General features: G+C 32.2%; 2 protein-coding genes across 5 annotated transcripts; one reads left to right on the top strand and one right to left on the bottom strand.

Annotated features, from left to right (window-relative positions):
- Positions 1-6,681: 6,681 nt before the first annotated feature.
- On the top strand, positions 6,682-12,580 carry Nachrbeta2 (nicotinic acetylcholine receptor beta2). The gene is made up of 12 exons (XM_083038644.1): positions 6,682-7,000; positions 7,487-7,635; positions 7,772-7,816; positions 7,918-8,027; positions 8,218-8,398; positions 9,162-9,318; positions 9,470-9,597; positions 9,836-10,011; positions 10,124-10,276; positions 10,726-10,838; positions 11,215-11,327; positions 11,581-12,580. Exons 1-12 carry the CDS (start codon positions 6,949-6,951, stop codon positions 11,788-11,790), a joined length of 1,587 nt encoding a protein of 528 aa, XP_082894770.1. The 5' UTR covers positions 6,682-6,948; the 3' UTR covers positions 11,791-12,580.
- A 377-nt stretch (positions 12,581-12,957) lies between these two features.
- Su(var)2-10 (E3 SUMO-protein ligase Su(var)2-10) lies at positions 12,958-17,124 on the bottom strand. Of its 4 annotated transcripts, none has more exons than XM_083038640.1 (9): positions 16,711-17,124; positions 15,611-15,780; positions 15,315-15,416; positions 15,063-15,222; positions 14,626-14,916; positions 14,339-14,440; positions 13,919-14,159; positions 13,410-13,832; positions 12,958-13,202 (listed from the first exon to the last, which is right to left on the bottom strand). In XM_083038640.1, exons 1-9 carry the CDS (start codon positions 16,732-16,734, stop codon positions 12,988-12,990), a joined length of 1,728 nt encoding a protein of 575 aa, XP_082894766.1. In that variant the 5' UTR covers positions 16,735-17,124; the 3' UTR covers positions 12,958-12,987. The 4 variants fall into 4 exon arrangements, with proteins under 4 accessions (XP_082894766.1, XP_082894768.1, XP_082894767.1 ...); XM_083038642.1 differs by lacking the exon at positions 16,711-17,124 and adding an exon at positions 16,252-16,681; XM_083038641.1 differs by lacking the exon at positions 16,711-17,124 and adding an exon at positions 15,898-16,681.
- Positions 17,125-17,767: the final 643 nt, after the last annotated feature.

The following is a 17,767-nucleotide window of genomic DNA, read 5'->3' on the forward strand; positions in this document are numbered from 1 at the left end:
GAATCATTTGGTACCAAACAGATACCAGCGTACAAATTTTTTAACTTGATAAACATAAAATAAGGATGCGTCGCACAGGGTCCGCGTCAAAAAAGTATCAATTTCTAATATTTTAAGACGAGCCAAAAATTCATGGATTATACATTTTAATAGGACATTGATTACAGAATCATTTGGTACCAAACAGATACCAGCGTACAAATTTTTTAACTTGATAAACAGAAAATAAGGATGCGTCGCACAGGGTCCGCGTCAAAAAAGTATCAATTTCTAATATTTTAAGACGAGCCAAAAATTCATGGATTATACATTTTAATAGGACATTGATTACAGAATCATTTGGTACCAAACAGACACCAGCGTACAAATTTTTTAATACGATAAACATAAAATAAGTATGCGTCGCACAGGGTCCGCGTCAAAAAAGTATCGATTTCTAATATTTTAAGACGAGCCAAAAATTCATCGATTATACATTTTAATAGTACATTGTTTACAGAATCTTTTGGTACCAAGCAGACAACAGCGTACAAACTTTTTCATTTGCTATACATAAATTAAGGATGCGTCGCACAGGGTCCGCGTCAAAAAAGTATCAATTTCTAATATTTTAAGACGAGCCAAAAATTCATCGATTATACATTTTAATAGTACATTGATTACAGAATCTTTTGGTACCATGCAGACACCAGCGTACAAATTTTTTAATATGATAAACAAAATAAGGATGCGTCGCACAGGGTCAGCGGTAAAAAGTATCGATTTCCAATATTTTAAGACGAGCCAAAAATTCATCGATTATACATTTTAATAGGACATTGATTACAGAATCATTTGGTACCAAACAGACACCAGCGTACAAATTTTTTAATACGATAAACATAAAATAAGTATGCGTCGCACAGGGTCCGCGTCAAAAAATTATCGATTTCTAATATTTTAAGACGAGCCAAAAATTCATCGATTATACATTTTAATAGTACATTGATTACAGAATCTTTTGGTACCATGCAGACACCAGCGTACAAATTTTTTAATATGATAAACATAAAATAAGGATGCGTCGCACAGGGTCCGCGTCAAAAAAGTATCAATTTCTAATATTTTAAGACGAGCCAAAAATTCATCGATTATACATTTTAATAGGACATTGATTACAGAATCATTTGGTACCAAACAGACACCAGCGTACAAATTTTTTAATACGATAAACATAAAATAAGTATGCGTCGCACAGGGTCCGCGTCAAAAAATTATCGATTTCTAATATTTTAAGACGAGCCAAAAATTCATCGATTATACATTTTAATAGTACATTGATTACAGAATCTTTTGGTACCATGCAGACACCAGCGTACAAATTTTTTAATATGATAAACATAAAATAAGGATGCGTCGCACAGGGTCCGCGTCAAAAAAGTATCAATTTCTAATATTTTAAGACGAGCCAAAAATTCATCGATTATACATTTTAATAGGACATTGATTACAGAATCATTTGGTACCAAACAGACACCAACGTACAAATTTTTTAATACGATAAACATAAAATAAGTATGCGTCGCACAGGGTCCGCGTCAAAAAATTATCGATTTCTAATATTTTAAGACGAGCCAAAAATTCATCGATTATACATTTTAATAGTACATTGATTACAGAATCTTTTGGTACCATGCAGACACCAGCGTACAAATTTTTTAATATGATAAACATAAAATGAGGATGCGTCGCACAGGGTCCGCGTCAAAAAAGTATCAATTTCTAATATTTTAAGACGAGCCAAAAATTCATCGATTATACATTTTAATAGTATATTGATTACAGAATCTTTTGGTACCAAGCAGACAACAGCGTACAAACTTTTTCATTTGCTATACATAAATTAAGGATGCGTCGCACAGGTTCCGCGTCAAAAAAGTATCAATTTCTAATATTTTAAGACGAGCCAAAAATTCATCGATTATACATTTTAATATTACATTTATTACAGAATCATTTGGTACCAAACAGACACCAGCGTACAAATTTTTTAATACGATAAACATAAAATATGTATGCGTCGCACAGGGTCCGCGTCAAAAAATTATCGATTTCTAATATTTTAAGACGAGCCAAAAATTCATCGATTATACATTTTAATAGTATATTGATTACAGAATCTTTTGGTACCAAGCAGACAACAGCGTACAAACTTTTTCATTTGCTATACATAAATTAAGGATGCGTCGCACAGGGTCCGCGTCAAAAAAGTATCAATTTCTAATATTTTGAGACGAGCCAAAAATTCATCGATTATACATTTTAATAGTACATTTATTACAGAATCATTTGGTACCAAACAGATACCAGCGTACAAATTTTTTAACTTGATAAACATAAAATAAGGATGCGTCGCACAGGGTCCGCGTCAAAAAAGTATCAATTTCTAATATTTTAAGACGAGCCAAAAATTCATCGATTATACATTTTAATCGTATATTGATTACAGAATCTTTTGGTACCAAGCAGACAACAGCGTACAAACTTTTTCATTTGCTATACATAAATTAAGGATGCGTCGCACAGGGTCCGCGTCAAAAAAGTATCAATTTCTAATATTTTAAGACGAGCCAAAAATTCATCGATTATACATTTTAATAGGACATTGATTACAGAATCATTTGGTACCAAACAGACACCAGCGTACAAATTTTTTAATACGATAAACATAAAATAAGTATGCGTCGCACAGGGTCCGCGTCAAAAAATTATCGATTTCTAATATTTTAAGACGAGCCAAAAATTCATCGATTATACATTTTAATAGTATATTGATTACAGAATCTTTTGGTACCAAGCAGACAACAGCATACAAACTTTTTCATTTGCTATACATAAATTAAGGATGCGTCGCACAGGTTCCGCATCAAAAAAGTATCAATTTCTAATATTTTAAGACGAGCCAAAAATTCATCGATTATACATTTTAATATTACATTTATTACAGAATCATTTGGTACCAAACAGACACCAGCGTACAAATTTTTTTAACTTGATATACTTAAAATAAGGTTGCGTCGCATAGGGTCAGCGGTAAAAAGTATCGATTTCCAATATTTTAAGACGAGCCAAAAATTCATCGATTATACATTTTAATAGTACATTGATTACAGAATCTTTTGGTACCATGCAGACACCAGCGTACAAATTTTTTAATATGATAAACATAAAATAAAAATGCGTCGCATAGGGTCCGCGTCAAAAAAGTATCAATTTCTAATATTTTAAGACGAGCCAAAAATTCATCGATTATACATTTTAATAGGACATTGATTACAGAATCATTTGGTACCAAACAGACACCAGCGTACAAATTTTTTAATACGATAAACATAAAATAAGTATGCGTCGCATAGGGTCCGCGTCAAAAAATTATCGATTTCTAATATTTTAAGACGAGCCAAAAATTCATCGATTATACATTTTAATAGTATATTGATTACAGAATCTTTTGGTACCAAACAGACACCAGCGTACAAATTTTTTAACTTGATAAACCTAAAATAAGGATGCGTCGCACAGGGTCCGCGTCAAAAAAGTATCAATTTCTAATATTTTAAGACGAGCCAAAAATTCACCGATTATACATTTTAATAGTACATTTATTATAGAATCATTTGGTACCAAACAGATACCAGCGTACAAATTTTTTAACTTGATAAACATAAAATAAGGATGCGTCGCACAGGGTTCGCGTCAAAAAAGTATTAATTTCTAATATTTTAAGACGAGCCAAAAATTCATCGATTATACATTTTAATATTACATTTATTACAGAATCATTTGGTACCAAACAGACACCAGCGTACAAATTTTTAACTTGATATACTTAAAATAAGGTTGCGTCGCATAGGGTCAGCGGTAAAAAGTATCGATTTCCAATATTTTAAGACGAGCCAAAAATTCATCGATTATACATTTTAATAGTACATTTATTACAGAATCATTTGGTACCAAACAGACACCAGCGTACAAATTTTTTAACTTGATATACTTAAAATAAGGTTGCGTCGCATAGGGTCAGCGGTAAAAAGTATCGCTTTCCAATATTTTAAGACGAGCCAAAAATTCATCGATTATACATTTTAATAGTACATTGATTACAGAATCATTTGGTACCAAACAGACACCAGCGTACAAATGTTTTAACTTGATATACATAGAATAAGATTGCGTCGCATAGGGTCAACTGTAAAAAAGTATAGATTTCTAATATTTTAAGGTGAGCCAAAAATTCATCGTATATATATTTCAATAGTGTATTGTTTGCAGATTATCTTTGTATCATAAGCATACCAGCGTACTACCTTTTTGGTCCAATATACGTTATATAAATCTGCGCCGTATGGGATTTGCGGCTTAAAAATTTTATTTTTCGATATTTCAAAACGTGCAAAAAATTAATCTTATATACATTTTAACAGTACATTGTCTGCACATTATCACGAGTTATGCGTGACTGCATGCATATATCGCGGTAATATATGTCGAAACTCATTTCTACTGCGCATTCGGAATTCGAATTATATCAAGATTATCGAAAAGTGTCGGACGATATATATTTGTGACTCTAATTAAGAAAATAATTTTTGTTTTAATAATTATATCTACGAAACCTTAATTGTAAATTTGTATTCATGTCTCACTTCTATTCTTAACTTAATAAATATACTACTTCTTAATTAAATAAATATATTAGAAAATATTAATATAGTAAGGTAATTAAATTTTAAAATAGTAATATGTTATAAAAATTAAAATAGCAATATATTGTAAATAATATGTTGTAATATCTTATCCTCGATTAATATTTTTGTTACAGAAATCAGCTGATTAAAACGTTAATTTGCTAATTTATTTTTAAAATAAGAATATGTTATAACATTTAAAATAATATGTTTTAAATAATGTAATATATAATTCCTTAAACTCGATTAATATTTATAACAGCTTTCAGCTGATATCTGTCAAAAAATATTAATCGAGTTTAAGGAATTATATATTATTTTAATTTATATAACATATTTTTATTTTAAAATTTAATTGGCAATGTAATGCTTTAATCATCTGATTTCTGTAAAAAAATATTAATGAAGTTTAAACAAACTTTATATAAATACATCATACTTTTTTTAATAAAATCGAGGAATGGCATAACGCGCGCTTGTGTTATTCTAGTCTTTTTCTAAAAAAGACATATTAAGTCGATTCTCGCAAGTATTGTTGCCTCTTTTCCGCAAAAATATTAATCAAAATTTAAAGTATTATAACATATTATTTAAAACATGTCATTATTTTATTTAATTTTATTTTGGACTAACTGTCAAACTGCTAACTGCTAACCCTCACGATGACAGCCTCTTCATGCTACAAATATAACACATAAGGCGAATGTCAAAAATATTAATCAAGTTTAAAGTATTATAACATATTATTTAAAACATATTATTATTTTATTTTATTTTATTTTGGACTAACTGTCAAACTGCTAACTGCTAACCCTCGTGATGACAACCTTTCGATGCTACGAATATAACACAACGCGTATCGACAGAGAGCCAATCAGCATCGCGGAAAAGCGACAACAATGTCAATAACATGCCTTTTTTAGAAAGGGGAAAAATATGTTATAAAAATTAAAATAATAATATATTTTAAATAATATGTTATAATTCCTTAAGTTATCAGCAGATTTCTGTCAAAAAATATTAATCGCAGATAAGGCATTATAACATATTATTTACAACATATTACTATTTTAATTTTTATAACTTATTATTATTTTAAAATTTAATTAGCAAATTAACGCTTTATTAATATTTTTGACAGAAATCAGCTGATTAAAACGTTAATTTTTTTATTAAATTTTTAAATTTTAAATAATAGTATTTAATAAAAATTATAAAATTATAATTTAGTTTAAATAAAAATGTTATTACAGTACTTTAAACTCGATTAATATATTTTTGACAGCTATCAGCTGATTTCTGTTAAAAAATATTATTTGAGTTTAGAGTATTATAACATATTATTTATAATATTATTATTTTAATTTTTATAACATATTTTTATTTTAAAATTGAATTAGCAAATTAACGCTTTAATCAGCTGATTTCTGTCAAAAAATATTAATCAAGTTTAAACAAACTTTCTAAAAAATATCATTCTTTTTTATATAAAATCGAGGAATAGCGCGCGCTTGTGTTGTTCTAGTATATATAAATAATTAAGTAATAATGGCTAATAAAAAAAACATTAGAATAATAAAACAAATGAAATACACAAATATTATTACATAAAGTTCTATGTAACGTAACTGTTCAGCTTTCGATGAACAGGCGATAAATACGATAAGTCCTATGTTTTTTCATGGAAATGAAGAGAGGGTAACGATTGACGGAAAATACTTTTCCGCGTACGTTTCGCGTAGCATCGGAAATTAAACTCACCGAGATTATGCGACGAGTTGAATTTCAATCCTTGGCTTTTAAAAGCTCTCGGCTCTCTCATCGCGACGACAGCAGTCTGAATGCATTTTGAAGTCGCGCTCCTCCGATTTCCGCGCTGCTGCCTTTGTTCCTGCGAAACGCGCAGATGCAAGGCGAGCCCCGTTCCGGCGCGCAAGTGGAACAAGTCGCGCCCTGAACAGACAGCGGGAGTATCATGGCGGCAAGATTCGGATATCGATCGCGTGGACCAGTGGGATGCTGGTCGCCCGACGTTTCGCCGAGTGCACGTTCGGCATCTTGAGCGCTTTTGTTATATCGCTCGCTGTTTTTTTTCTACGCCACTTAGTGTAAAACTACTGCCAAGGTACATGTGTCAGAGAGCTCCAACAATTTTCCACGGGGTGATGTACTATTTGTGAGTGTCTTACTTTCACACGCGTTTGTAAACAGTACAGGGAAGATGCGGACGTTAGTGCTCACAGTTTTGCTCAATGTCTTCGGCATTGTTTACGGTAAGTTCGATTTATTATCAGATAAAACGATTTATTGGGAGAAGGTCGTATTCGTCTCATTATAAAAGTGAATACATCTCAAATTCCTAAATCTCATAAGATTGCATTAATCGTGTGTCCTTCTGTCATATTATATGTGTTGAAGGTACCATAAAATTTTGCTGTTGAAAAAAATCTTAGCATTATAAAGAGAAATAATTTAACTATGTTTTGTTAAATGATTAAAAAATATTTTAATATACACACAGAATTTTAATTGAATTCTAGTTGCAGTCAATTTAAGAAAGATATAGTTTCAAAATTCTTATTTTTCAAAAACACAAAAAATTTTCGCTAGAATTAATTTAACTGATGATTATTTTATAATATTATAATAATGCATCTATATTATCATTTTTGTTCTCTTGTCATTATATATGTGTGATGTTTAAATTTCTATAGCGTTTCAATAATTATTAATATTTCAATAAATATTCTTTTATACAGGAAGCAAAGTTTACGAAGCAAATCCCGATACAAAGAGACTTTACGACGATTTACTGTCCAATTATAATAGATTGATACGTCCTGTTAGTAATAATTCGAATACTCTAACAGTTTGGCTGGGATTAAAGTTATCGCAATTAATAGAAATGGTATATAATATAGACTGTGTGTGCTATCTTATTAAAATAATATTTTGAGATTTTAAACATATATTATTTTACTTTTTATTTGTTCGAATCATATTTAAGAATCTTGCGGGAAATTAATGAGTTATATTTATTACAGAATTTAAAGAATCAAGTTATGACAACGAATGTCTGGGTAGAGCAGGTAACATCTGTCGGTTTAATATCACTTCTTTCCACTTATATACAGTAGTATCATATCGACCGTTTATAGACAGACTTACAAATTCTATTTACTCTTTGCAGAAATGGTTTGATTATAAATTACAGTGGAATCCACAAGAGTATGGTGGTATAGAAATGTTATATGTGCCTTCCGAAAACATATGGCTTCCGGACATTGTGATGTACAACAAGTAAATTGCAACGGAAATTTTTCATGAAATACAATTGAGAGATCCACACACATGATATTTTCTCCAAATAAAAAATTAATTTACTTGCGATTGTCCGCTAAGAGAGTCGAAAAATTTATTTAATAAATTTAAAGAAAAATATGGCGTTGTGAAACGCAAACTTTTAATCTTCTACTCGTTTGTTGTACAGCGCAGATGGAAATTACGAAGTAACGTTAATGACGAAGGCCACTTTGAAATTTACCGGCGAAGTATTCTGGAAACCGCCGGCTATTTACAAGTCATCCTGCGAGATTAACGTGGAGTATTTCCCGTTTGATGAGCAATCGTGCATTATGAAGTTTGGCTCGTGGACTTACAACGGTGCTCAGGTTATAATAATATGTATTTATATGCAAACAATATACAATATCCTTAAAAAAAAAAAAAAACTTTGATTGAATATCCCCCCCCGGAGGGATATTTTATTTAAAATCAATGTTTTCTCAACAAGAAAATTGATATTTCAAATGAAAAAGTTTTGTTTACCAATTAAGCTTTATCGCAAAGTAGACTAACGAAACCATATGGTTCGGTTGTTTTGAAATAATATTTAAAATCAATGTTGCCTCAACAAGAAAGTCGATGTTTCAAATTAGAAAGTTTTTTCTACCAATTAAGTTTTATCACAAAGTAGATAAACGAAACCATATGGTTTGGTTGTTTTTAAATGTATTCACTAAAATTAAAATTAAACTCCTTGCACTAATAAAATATAAAAGCTTAATTGTTTGAAGCTTAATTGAAAATAGCACGTATATATTATGTCATATTGATTAAATGTATAATGTGGAAGATTAAAATATTTCACTAAATATGTGATTTCAAATTAGCCAAAGATTTATAAAGTTAAAAAAACATCTTGTATAGCTTTTCGTTTAAATAATTTTTATCTCAATTATTTTATATTTTATCTCTATTTAAATTATATAAATCCATTATTCATAAAATCCATTATTTATAACAGCTGATTTCATCTCTATGTATAATATTTATCATGATAGATCTTAGTCGCTTTGTAAGTCTCTAGATTATACTACTTTGATTTCAATAAAGTATTTTAAAAGCGTGCTTTGTAAAGCCTCTTGCCCACAGGTAGATCTGAAGCATATGAAGCAAGAACTTGGTAGCAATATAGTTGAAATTGGCATAGATCTCAGCGATTTTTATCTATCAGTGGAATGGGATATTCTTGAAGTACCAGCAGCACGCAACGAAGAATATTATCCGTGTTGTGAAGAACCCTACTCGGGTAAATATATTTGCAAAGAATTAATAATAGTTTAAATAAATAATTTTATTCTAATTATTTCCATATAGTTAGTGGAACGATATTTAGATTTTTATCAATCTTATCTTGGATAATTTGCCTCTAAATAATTATTATTTCTATTTAATTACAGATATCACATTCAATATTACGATGAGAAGAAAAACTCTATTTTATACTGTCAATCTCATTATCCCGTGCGTTGGCATCACGTTTTTAACAGTGTTGGTTTTTTATCTGCCCAGCGATTCCGGTGAGAAGGTAAATATATCTTTCGAATCAGAATTATTAAAGTTGTCGAGGAGTCACGAAAGTTTAGTTTCCTCTGGAAAAGTTTCTTACAACGAACTGTAATTTCTGATAACATATTTCGACACAGCAACGAACGTACGAAAATGTCACGTCGACGAAATAGTCATGAATTTGATAATAAATATTTTTTTGACAAGAAATACTTGGCTTTATTTCGTCATAATTGCTTCGTATATTTGTCACACAGGTATCATTGTGTTCTTCCATTCTCCTCTCACTGACGGTGTTCTTCTTGCTATTAGCCGAAATTATTCCGCCAACATCGTTGGCCATACCTTTACTCGGAAAATATCTACTGTTCACCATGATTTTAGTTACTCTATCCATTTGGATCACAGTCTGCGTCTTAAATGTACATTTCCGGTAAGTCGCACGTAATAAAATCGTAATATATATGAAAATAAAGACCAAAAAAAATTGCGTATTAAAATTCGTTACTATGAACGAATTTAATTTAACGAATTAAATAACATAGGTCGCCTTCCACGCATAATATGTCGCCGTGGGTGAGACAAGTATTTCTGAATTGGATGCCAAGAGTATTAATGATGCGTCGCACACCATACTCTACACCAGAATATGATGATGCTTACATGGATAGTGCATACACTAATGAAATAGATTTCAGGTAATACCGATTTCTCATTAATTAAATTTAGAGATATTTAAGTCTTTAATAGCTTAAAAAATATATTTATATTAATTTTTAAAATATCTTTTATATACATGTATCGTCTTTTATTAAGAGAATGTGTTGATATAAAATTTGACGAGAGAAAAATATATATATATATATTGGTCAAACTTTTTATATTATATTATTTTTAAATTATATTATATTATTTTAAAATGTGTTACCATAAGTATATAAAGATTTGTTGAAAAATCTTATCTGAATTTTATTGGATATAATAAAAGATACAAATAGATATTTAAAAAAAATATTGTCATTTGCTAATTAAAAATAAGAATTTTACAGCATTAAATTAATTTACGTTAAAGTAAAATTGCATCACATTGATTTTAACTGCAACATGCACATGTTTCGCTTATCTTTAATTCTTTAATTTTTAACAGCGTAAGTGATTATCCTCTGGAACTAAAAGGAAGCCCGGATGCATTCGAAAGCGTCACTTCTACATACAAGAGTATCAGAGATGATGATGCTCGACACGTGCCACACGCGTCAGGTAATATTTTTTTGTGTTTTGACGATTCATAGCTTTTAGTTCTTAAGCGTTTTTTTTTTTTTTTTTTTTCCGTAACATTAGTGTACTACCATTGGATAATTTTTCTAGAATAAAGAGAAACCAAATTTGTATGAAAACTTAGTCATATGTTTATTACATAATTTTATACATTATTGTAAGATATTCGTGAAAATAAAATAGTAGGACATTGATTATATTATTTGCTTTCAACATATTACATAACACTTTTAAATAATATATAATCTGCACTTTAAAGATACAATAAATGATATAAATCTTAAGCGTATCATGCGAAGAGAAGGAAAAAAATTAAAGTCTTGCAAAAAATAAGTATTGATCAAACACATTATTTCAGTTACTGACAGCGAAAATACGATGCCGAAACATTTATCCCCAGATGTCATATCAGCTCTCAAGGGTGTGCGTTTCATTGCTCAACACATAAAAGACGCGGACAAAGATAATGAGGTAAAGAATTCGTCTTTTAATGTTCTCACATCGTACATTTTCGCATCATTATTATAATTCTCTCGTTTCATTCTAGCTCAGTCTTCTCTAAACATTTCTCACATATATGATGGATTATACCTATATTTTTCACAATATCTATCAATATATCATATATAATCGTATCGATAATATATATATCTATAGAATTGCGTAATATCGACAGGATTAATAAGTCTTGTCGCATTTGAAAAGAATTTATCCGTTCTCACAGGTCATAGAAGATTGGAAATTCGTAGCTATGGTTCTGGACAGATTTTTTCTTTGGATATTTACTATCGCGTGCATCGGTGGCACGCTGGGAATAATAGGTCAAGCGCCTAGTCTGTACGACACCCGACACCCTGTGGACCAACGACTCTCCGGTATATCATTCCGCAATTACATGTATCCACCAAATAGAACTACTATCAATGAGGAATAATTAATTATCGTGACGCGTGTAAAGTGACTCGCATATAAAAAACACATGAAAACAGTAACACATTACATTCCTTTAAAATATACTTGCACACACACACGCACACATGTTCACTCTCTACATCTATATATATATATATCTGCCAGCAAAATTTTTTTTTAACGAAAATAATTTCTCCCTTCTCCTCAACAAAGCGAAATAGGAAATAATCACCACAATGAAAATATTATTGAATGAGCATAGTTACTCAATATATATTGTCAGATATCAGGGTATTCACAATCGAGCAGTGTAAGAACAAAATTTATAATACATACCAAGTATGCACGAATCTTGTAGAGCAATTATCCGATACATAATTCTTTTTTCACTAGAAATCTCCGATCATATAATTAAACATACAAGAATTAAAGATTATAGGATAATTTAAGCAATTGATTTTAAGGCTCCCAGTTTTTCATTGCAGCAATGCTGGGTTATGATGCGCGAAAAATTGTATGAATTTTTGCTCGCGCTATACATTGAAATAAATTTTTTCATATATTACAACTGTAGAATATTCTAGATTAGATTTGTGAAATGTACCCAATATTTTCTTTTTGACCAAATTAAATTAATAAATAATCATAAATCATCAAGAATATAATTCATTGCAGCGATGACTGCAGTGAAAGACCAAAAAGTCTTAACTCTGATTAAAATAAGTATTGTCAAACATATTTTCCAAACATGTTAAACTTAAATAACAACCTTAGCAGAAATACGATGACTACAGAATGAATTTGACTTGTTCTTGTTCTTATGAGAAATTTTATCATTTAATAAAAAACAAGAACTTTATTCTCATTTACATCATATTACATGATCAATCTCAAAATAAAAAATATAATTGTATATTTATTGTATAGTAAGATCAGAAACAATTTTAACATTATATTCAATTCGCCAAAAGTAAGATTGGACGAAAGATAATTTGTATTTATATTTATTATTATATATGCACAATGTTATATCAAAGTTATTAGAAATAAAAGTCTTATTTTAAACTCCCTCGAAAGAACAATTATAACGAAAATAAATTGATGCATGAAATGCCATATCTCCAATTAAGTTTAGTCAATAAAATAGAAAAATGCATGGTCCTTACGAAGGAAATAATTTTGAAAAAACTTTATAATATGTGTAGTATCACACAATTCTTTATTCTAAATCGATTATCATGTATTCTGGTGATTCGCTCGTACTACTAATAGAACTTGTCTGCGGTTTCTTAGGCGACGAAATACCACTAGATGGTTTCTTTGTACTTTGAGTCGGCGTGTTATCTTCATCGTCATCATCGCTATCCGATATCAAATCAATAATGACAGCGCGCTTCTTTTCTTTTGGTGCCGGAGTAGTAGGATTACTTTCATCTAAACAAATAAACAAAGCATTTAATTCATCATTTGCAGTCTTTATTAGCTCTAATATAGAAATAAATATTTCAAGTAACTTGAATTAAATTTGAAAAAAAATCTCAATCTCTTTTTAGCTCTTCGTTCAAGAAGTTAGATTGTTAGATTTCTAAAACTTGGTGCTACAATTATGCATTATCTAATAAAATGCATTTTTTTTCTCACCTAGATCCACGGTGTCTACATCAATTTTATTATCTCGCGACGAGACGTCTGCCTGCGTTTTTGTTTCAGTTTTCTCCTTATCTTTCTCTTTCTTCAATACTAAGTTTTCCCACGAACCGTCTTGCAACAACTGAATCTCATTTACCTCCGGCAATAACTTATTTGAGTTAAGAACTTCCTGGAAATATCCGTCGATCACAAGATGATCATAAAGCGCCGGCTTATCACAAACTGGACAATTCCAAGTAGGCTTTCGTTCGTTCATTTGAAGGAACAAAGAAGCATCGAAACATTGCAAATGAAAACATGTCGATGCGCGACACGGTGTACACATCCTCATCTTCCCTAAAGGACAAGCTAACGATACTCTTAATGACGTGGTTGCTATTTCGCTATCCGCATCTTCGTTTAATTTCTCCTTAACTGTAAAATAATTCATAATTATTTTTGTGATAGTAGCTCTTTTCACAATTCTTAATAGTGTTTATGGTTGTAAAGTAATTACTCACTTAATCCCCTAGTATAATCGGATTGTTTTGGACCTCTGCTTTTTAATCTAGTGAGTAATTCTGCGCTGGTTAATTTTCTGACGAGATACACCGCGATTGCGTATCGCCTACCATAATCAGCCGACCATGTAACGCGGATTTCATTCCCAACCGTAGGAGACAGCTTCACCAAAGGACTAATATTTACAGGTCGTGGTGGTCTCTTCGGTTCTACACTTGGTTTATTAGTAGGTATAGGATTCTGGAAAAAAAAATGTACCACAAATTCTTTTGACATTTGTTATTTTCGACGAATAATTTATCAGATCATTTAAATATTAACAATAAAAAAATTATATACCTATTCAGTATTTTACATGACATTATCGCAATTGTATGTAGAATTTTGAAAAAGATATTTATATATCCAATTTAACTTACAGGTAAGGGGCACAGTTTTCCATTAACTTTTACTCCAATATTTGGAGGAAAATAATCTTCCTGCTCGCATGACGTTTCTTGTAAACAGAATCGTATTTGTACCTGTTGAAACATAAATTGTATGTACACAAACTTTATAAAAAAACGTGAAAAATAGTACTAAATATATCTTAATTATTTTTTATATGTTCTCTCTTTCTAATTATATATATATATATATATATATATATATATATATAAACAATATTTTATAAACAATGTACTTTGTACGTAAGTTCTCAACATACCTGTACAACATAATCCATTTTACTACCAGCTCGACAGTCGCGTGAGCTGGCAATATCAGTTGCTTGTTGTGGGGTCAAATGAAATAAAAATGTGTTTTCTTGCAATCTCATTGTTCCCTGCGGCAATAAACTAGAGGGTTTCAATAATTCACCTAATAAATCAAAAAATGGAAGTTTCTTCAGTCTAACATCTGGATGAATCGGGTATTGGCTCGTAGGTTGTATGTGCAATGGTGTTGGTAAGACTTTGGTTTGATACTGATACGGATTGTATGCTGTATTTGCTGTACGCTGAAAAAAAAAATTAAGAATACTTCTTTAATGTATGTCTATTCTCCAATATATTATTTTAATTCATAAATACACACGCACTCACGCAATATTGGAGTCTCTATATAATTTTTCATACATTTTAAATATAATGAATTTTTATTCACCTGTGACGCTACACTAGTATCCCATAGTTGCGCACCAGTTGTCGGACCAACTAGTTGTTTGGCCCTAGGTTGCTGAGGTATAGATGCTTGATGCGCTGGAGTCAGTTCCTTCCCAGCAGAAATAGATGCTTGTTGCTGCTGTTGTTGACTAATCGCTTGTCTTGAAACGTATATATTTTTGTTTCATATAAATGTTCCTATTTTTAAGTGCATATATACAAAATATGTCGTGATAAGAAATAATTTATGTACCTTGTTGAATAATAATTTCTATTATGCATATTTTGATCGATTTGTGGCTCGGAGGTACTACCAGTTTGACCATACATTTGATGCGCTGCCATTTGATCTGCTCTACAGAAAATATTTCTTTTCAGATGTGAGGCAACAAAAATGAGTTTTACAAAAGTGTGTCCTCCTAATGTGGTAATAAATTTTTTGTTTTACTTACTGGCAATTTTTGTAAAACCGAATAATTATAATTATTTATATCATTAATCAGATATTTTCTACAGATGTTTCATTCAGATATTTAGACTTTCACTTACTGTATTGTCTTATATAATTCACGTATCTTTAAGCGGATAGCTGGATGTGATCTCAAGCGTAATAGTTCCAATGCTCGTGCTTGTAACTCGTTCTTTCTGCCAGATTTATTTCTACCAGCAAAACCAAGAAGCATCTGAAGCTCAGACACTCGAAAACTTAATACCATATTCTGTAATAAAAACATTCCATTGCAGTATATCCCATCACACCCATATCTTTCTCAATAATGCAAATATGATAGAAACTGATATTGTACGTGTATATAGAAAAATAAATATATTACTACCTATCAAGGCAGTGCTTCTCTAACAAAGGTTCCGGCAGTGTGACATTGCGAATAATTTTCTTCTACTCTAAAAGAACCTCGATCGCACACAGAGATGAAATCCCATTGTGTAACTTTCGATCTACCTGAATATTTACAAAGCCAACAGCCAACCACCCAGTGTCATATGGATGACATGGCAACACGTGATATATATCTCGATAATAATAATCTCTGCGGGCCGTCAGCCGATGCGAAACGAAATCCCCGAAAAGTGCAACGTCGCTCAGTCCGCCGATGCATCGATCGCGGGAGTATTAGCGCGATAACAACAACGTAGAATTTTCGAACAAGGCGATAAAGTTGAGAGGTTACCCATGTAGATTCACACGAACGGGAGAGGGCCGTGTACCGCCGGAGCCAGTGATCGCTCGCATTCTCATCGTGCGATCTGTGGGTGGGGTAGTCCGACACACTGCGATTTACCAATAATGTTCGTCCGCTAGGCACGGCCCGCACGGCTCATCCAGCACGTCACGTAATAATCCCGCACCGCCTAGCGCGGTTTGGCCAACTGTGCTCGCGCAACGGGAGAAACGAAACGGAGAGCGCGCCCCGACCAAGTCGCGAAATTACGATTTCGAGAGATCGGGGGAAATAGCACGAGGCGGCAGAGGATATCTATCGGTGAAACGCCACGTGAAAAACGCCCGCGGTCACGAGGGATCTCTCGACCCTCCCGGAAATGAAGGCGAGACGCGACGCGAAGCGACCCGACGTAGTTGCGAATCCGCACGACGCCTCGTACGTTGTTTACAACGCGCACCCACTCACCTCCAGTTCCTCGGAATCCGCCATCTTCTTGGCCGACTTTTTTCCCGCAGCCGTTTTGCCGGATTAGTTATTTCGACACTCGCGGCTAAGGAGAAACGTATACGCGATCGTGCCTTGCCGTTACATCCGCCGGCCTCTTCTCACATCCGCTCTCTCTCACTCTCTCTTTCTCTCTCTCTCTTTCTCTCTCTCTCTCTCTCGCTCTCGCTCTCTCTCTCTCTCTCTCGTTCTCTTTCCCGCTCGCGAATCGCGAAAATATCGCGACGTGATACCAGACGTGATTTGATTATATTCTTTTCTCTCGCCTATAACGTCTCGAGTGACGATGATGTCTCAGGGGGAAAAAAAAACAGCAAATTCAAAACGATCGGCGCGCGCGACGACACGCGACGAGTATCGACATTTTGACACTTGCCGTTTAAAAAGGATAATTTTCCAAAATGGCGCTGATGTTTGGAATATATATATGTCTAATAATCCGAGGAAAGAAAACATTGCGCGCTTTTTTCTCCTTTTCCTATCTGGTAGATAGTCGAATTGTACAAAGAATAAAGAAAAAATCCCATTTTCGCCTCTCTCTCCTATCTCTCTCCTAATCCAATGTATGTATATACACATATACACGAGGAAATTTGACGTCATATCTTTTGGTTCGATACATAAATATTCAAATGGCGTTCGCGTCTAGATATTCGTGCATCGTGACTATGCGAGAAGTCATGACTATAAATTTATATAAAAAGAAGCGTCTTATTTTGCGTAATTCTTGTCCTTGAATCTTGTCGTCAGCTGTCGCATGTGCTTATTCTATAATTCTGCGTTCGTCGCAATGACATATATATATAGACGAAGCATTCCATCTGTGGAGTGAAGCCGGAAATTGGCAGAATACGACAGAGTGAGATAGTTGTTTTGACACTCTTCTTTCTCACTCTATCGTACAGAAGAGAATATGGCCGCCCTCTAGCTGTCAAAGCTGTCAAGTATACTGTCATGACAGCCAAAAGATAGAGTGAGAAAGGAGCTATGGAGTGAGAAAGAGAAAGAAAATAGAGTG

This window comes from Prenolepis imparis, unplaced genomic scaffold (assembly GCF_030444845.1).
Source record: "Prenolepis imparis isolate NDT839.2.m4 unplaced genomic scaffold, iyPreImpa1.0 SCAF_5, whole genome shotgun sequence".
Classification (NCBI taxonomy): Eukaryota; Metazoa; Arthropoda; class Insecta; order Hymenoptera; family Formicidae; genus Prenolepis; species Prenolepis imparis.

Coding starts and splice junctions, on each gene's coding strand:
- Nachrbeta2 (XM_083038644.1), top strand. CDS start 6,949: ATGCGGACGTTAGTGCTCACAGTTTTGCTCAATGTCTTCGGCATTGTT. Junction 7,001..7,486: donor TGTCTTCGGCATTGTTTACG/GTAAGTTCGATT, acceptor TCTTTTATACAG/GAAGCAAAGTTTACGAAGCA. Junction 8,028..8,217: donor GACATTGTGATGTACAACAA/GTAAATTGCAAC, acceptor TTTGTTGTACAG/CGCAGATGGAAATTACGAAG.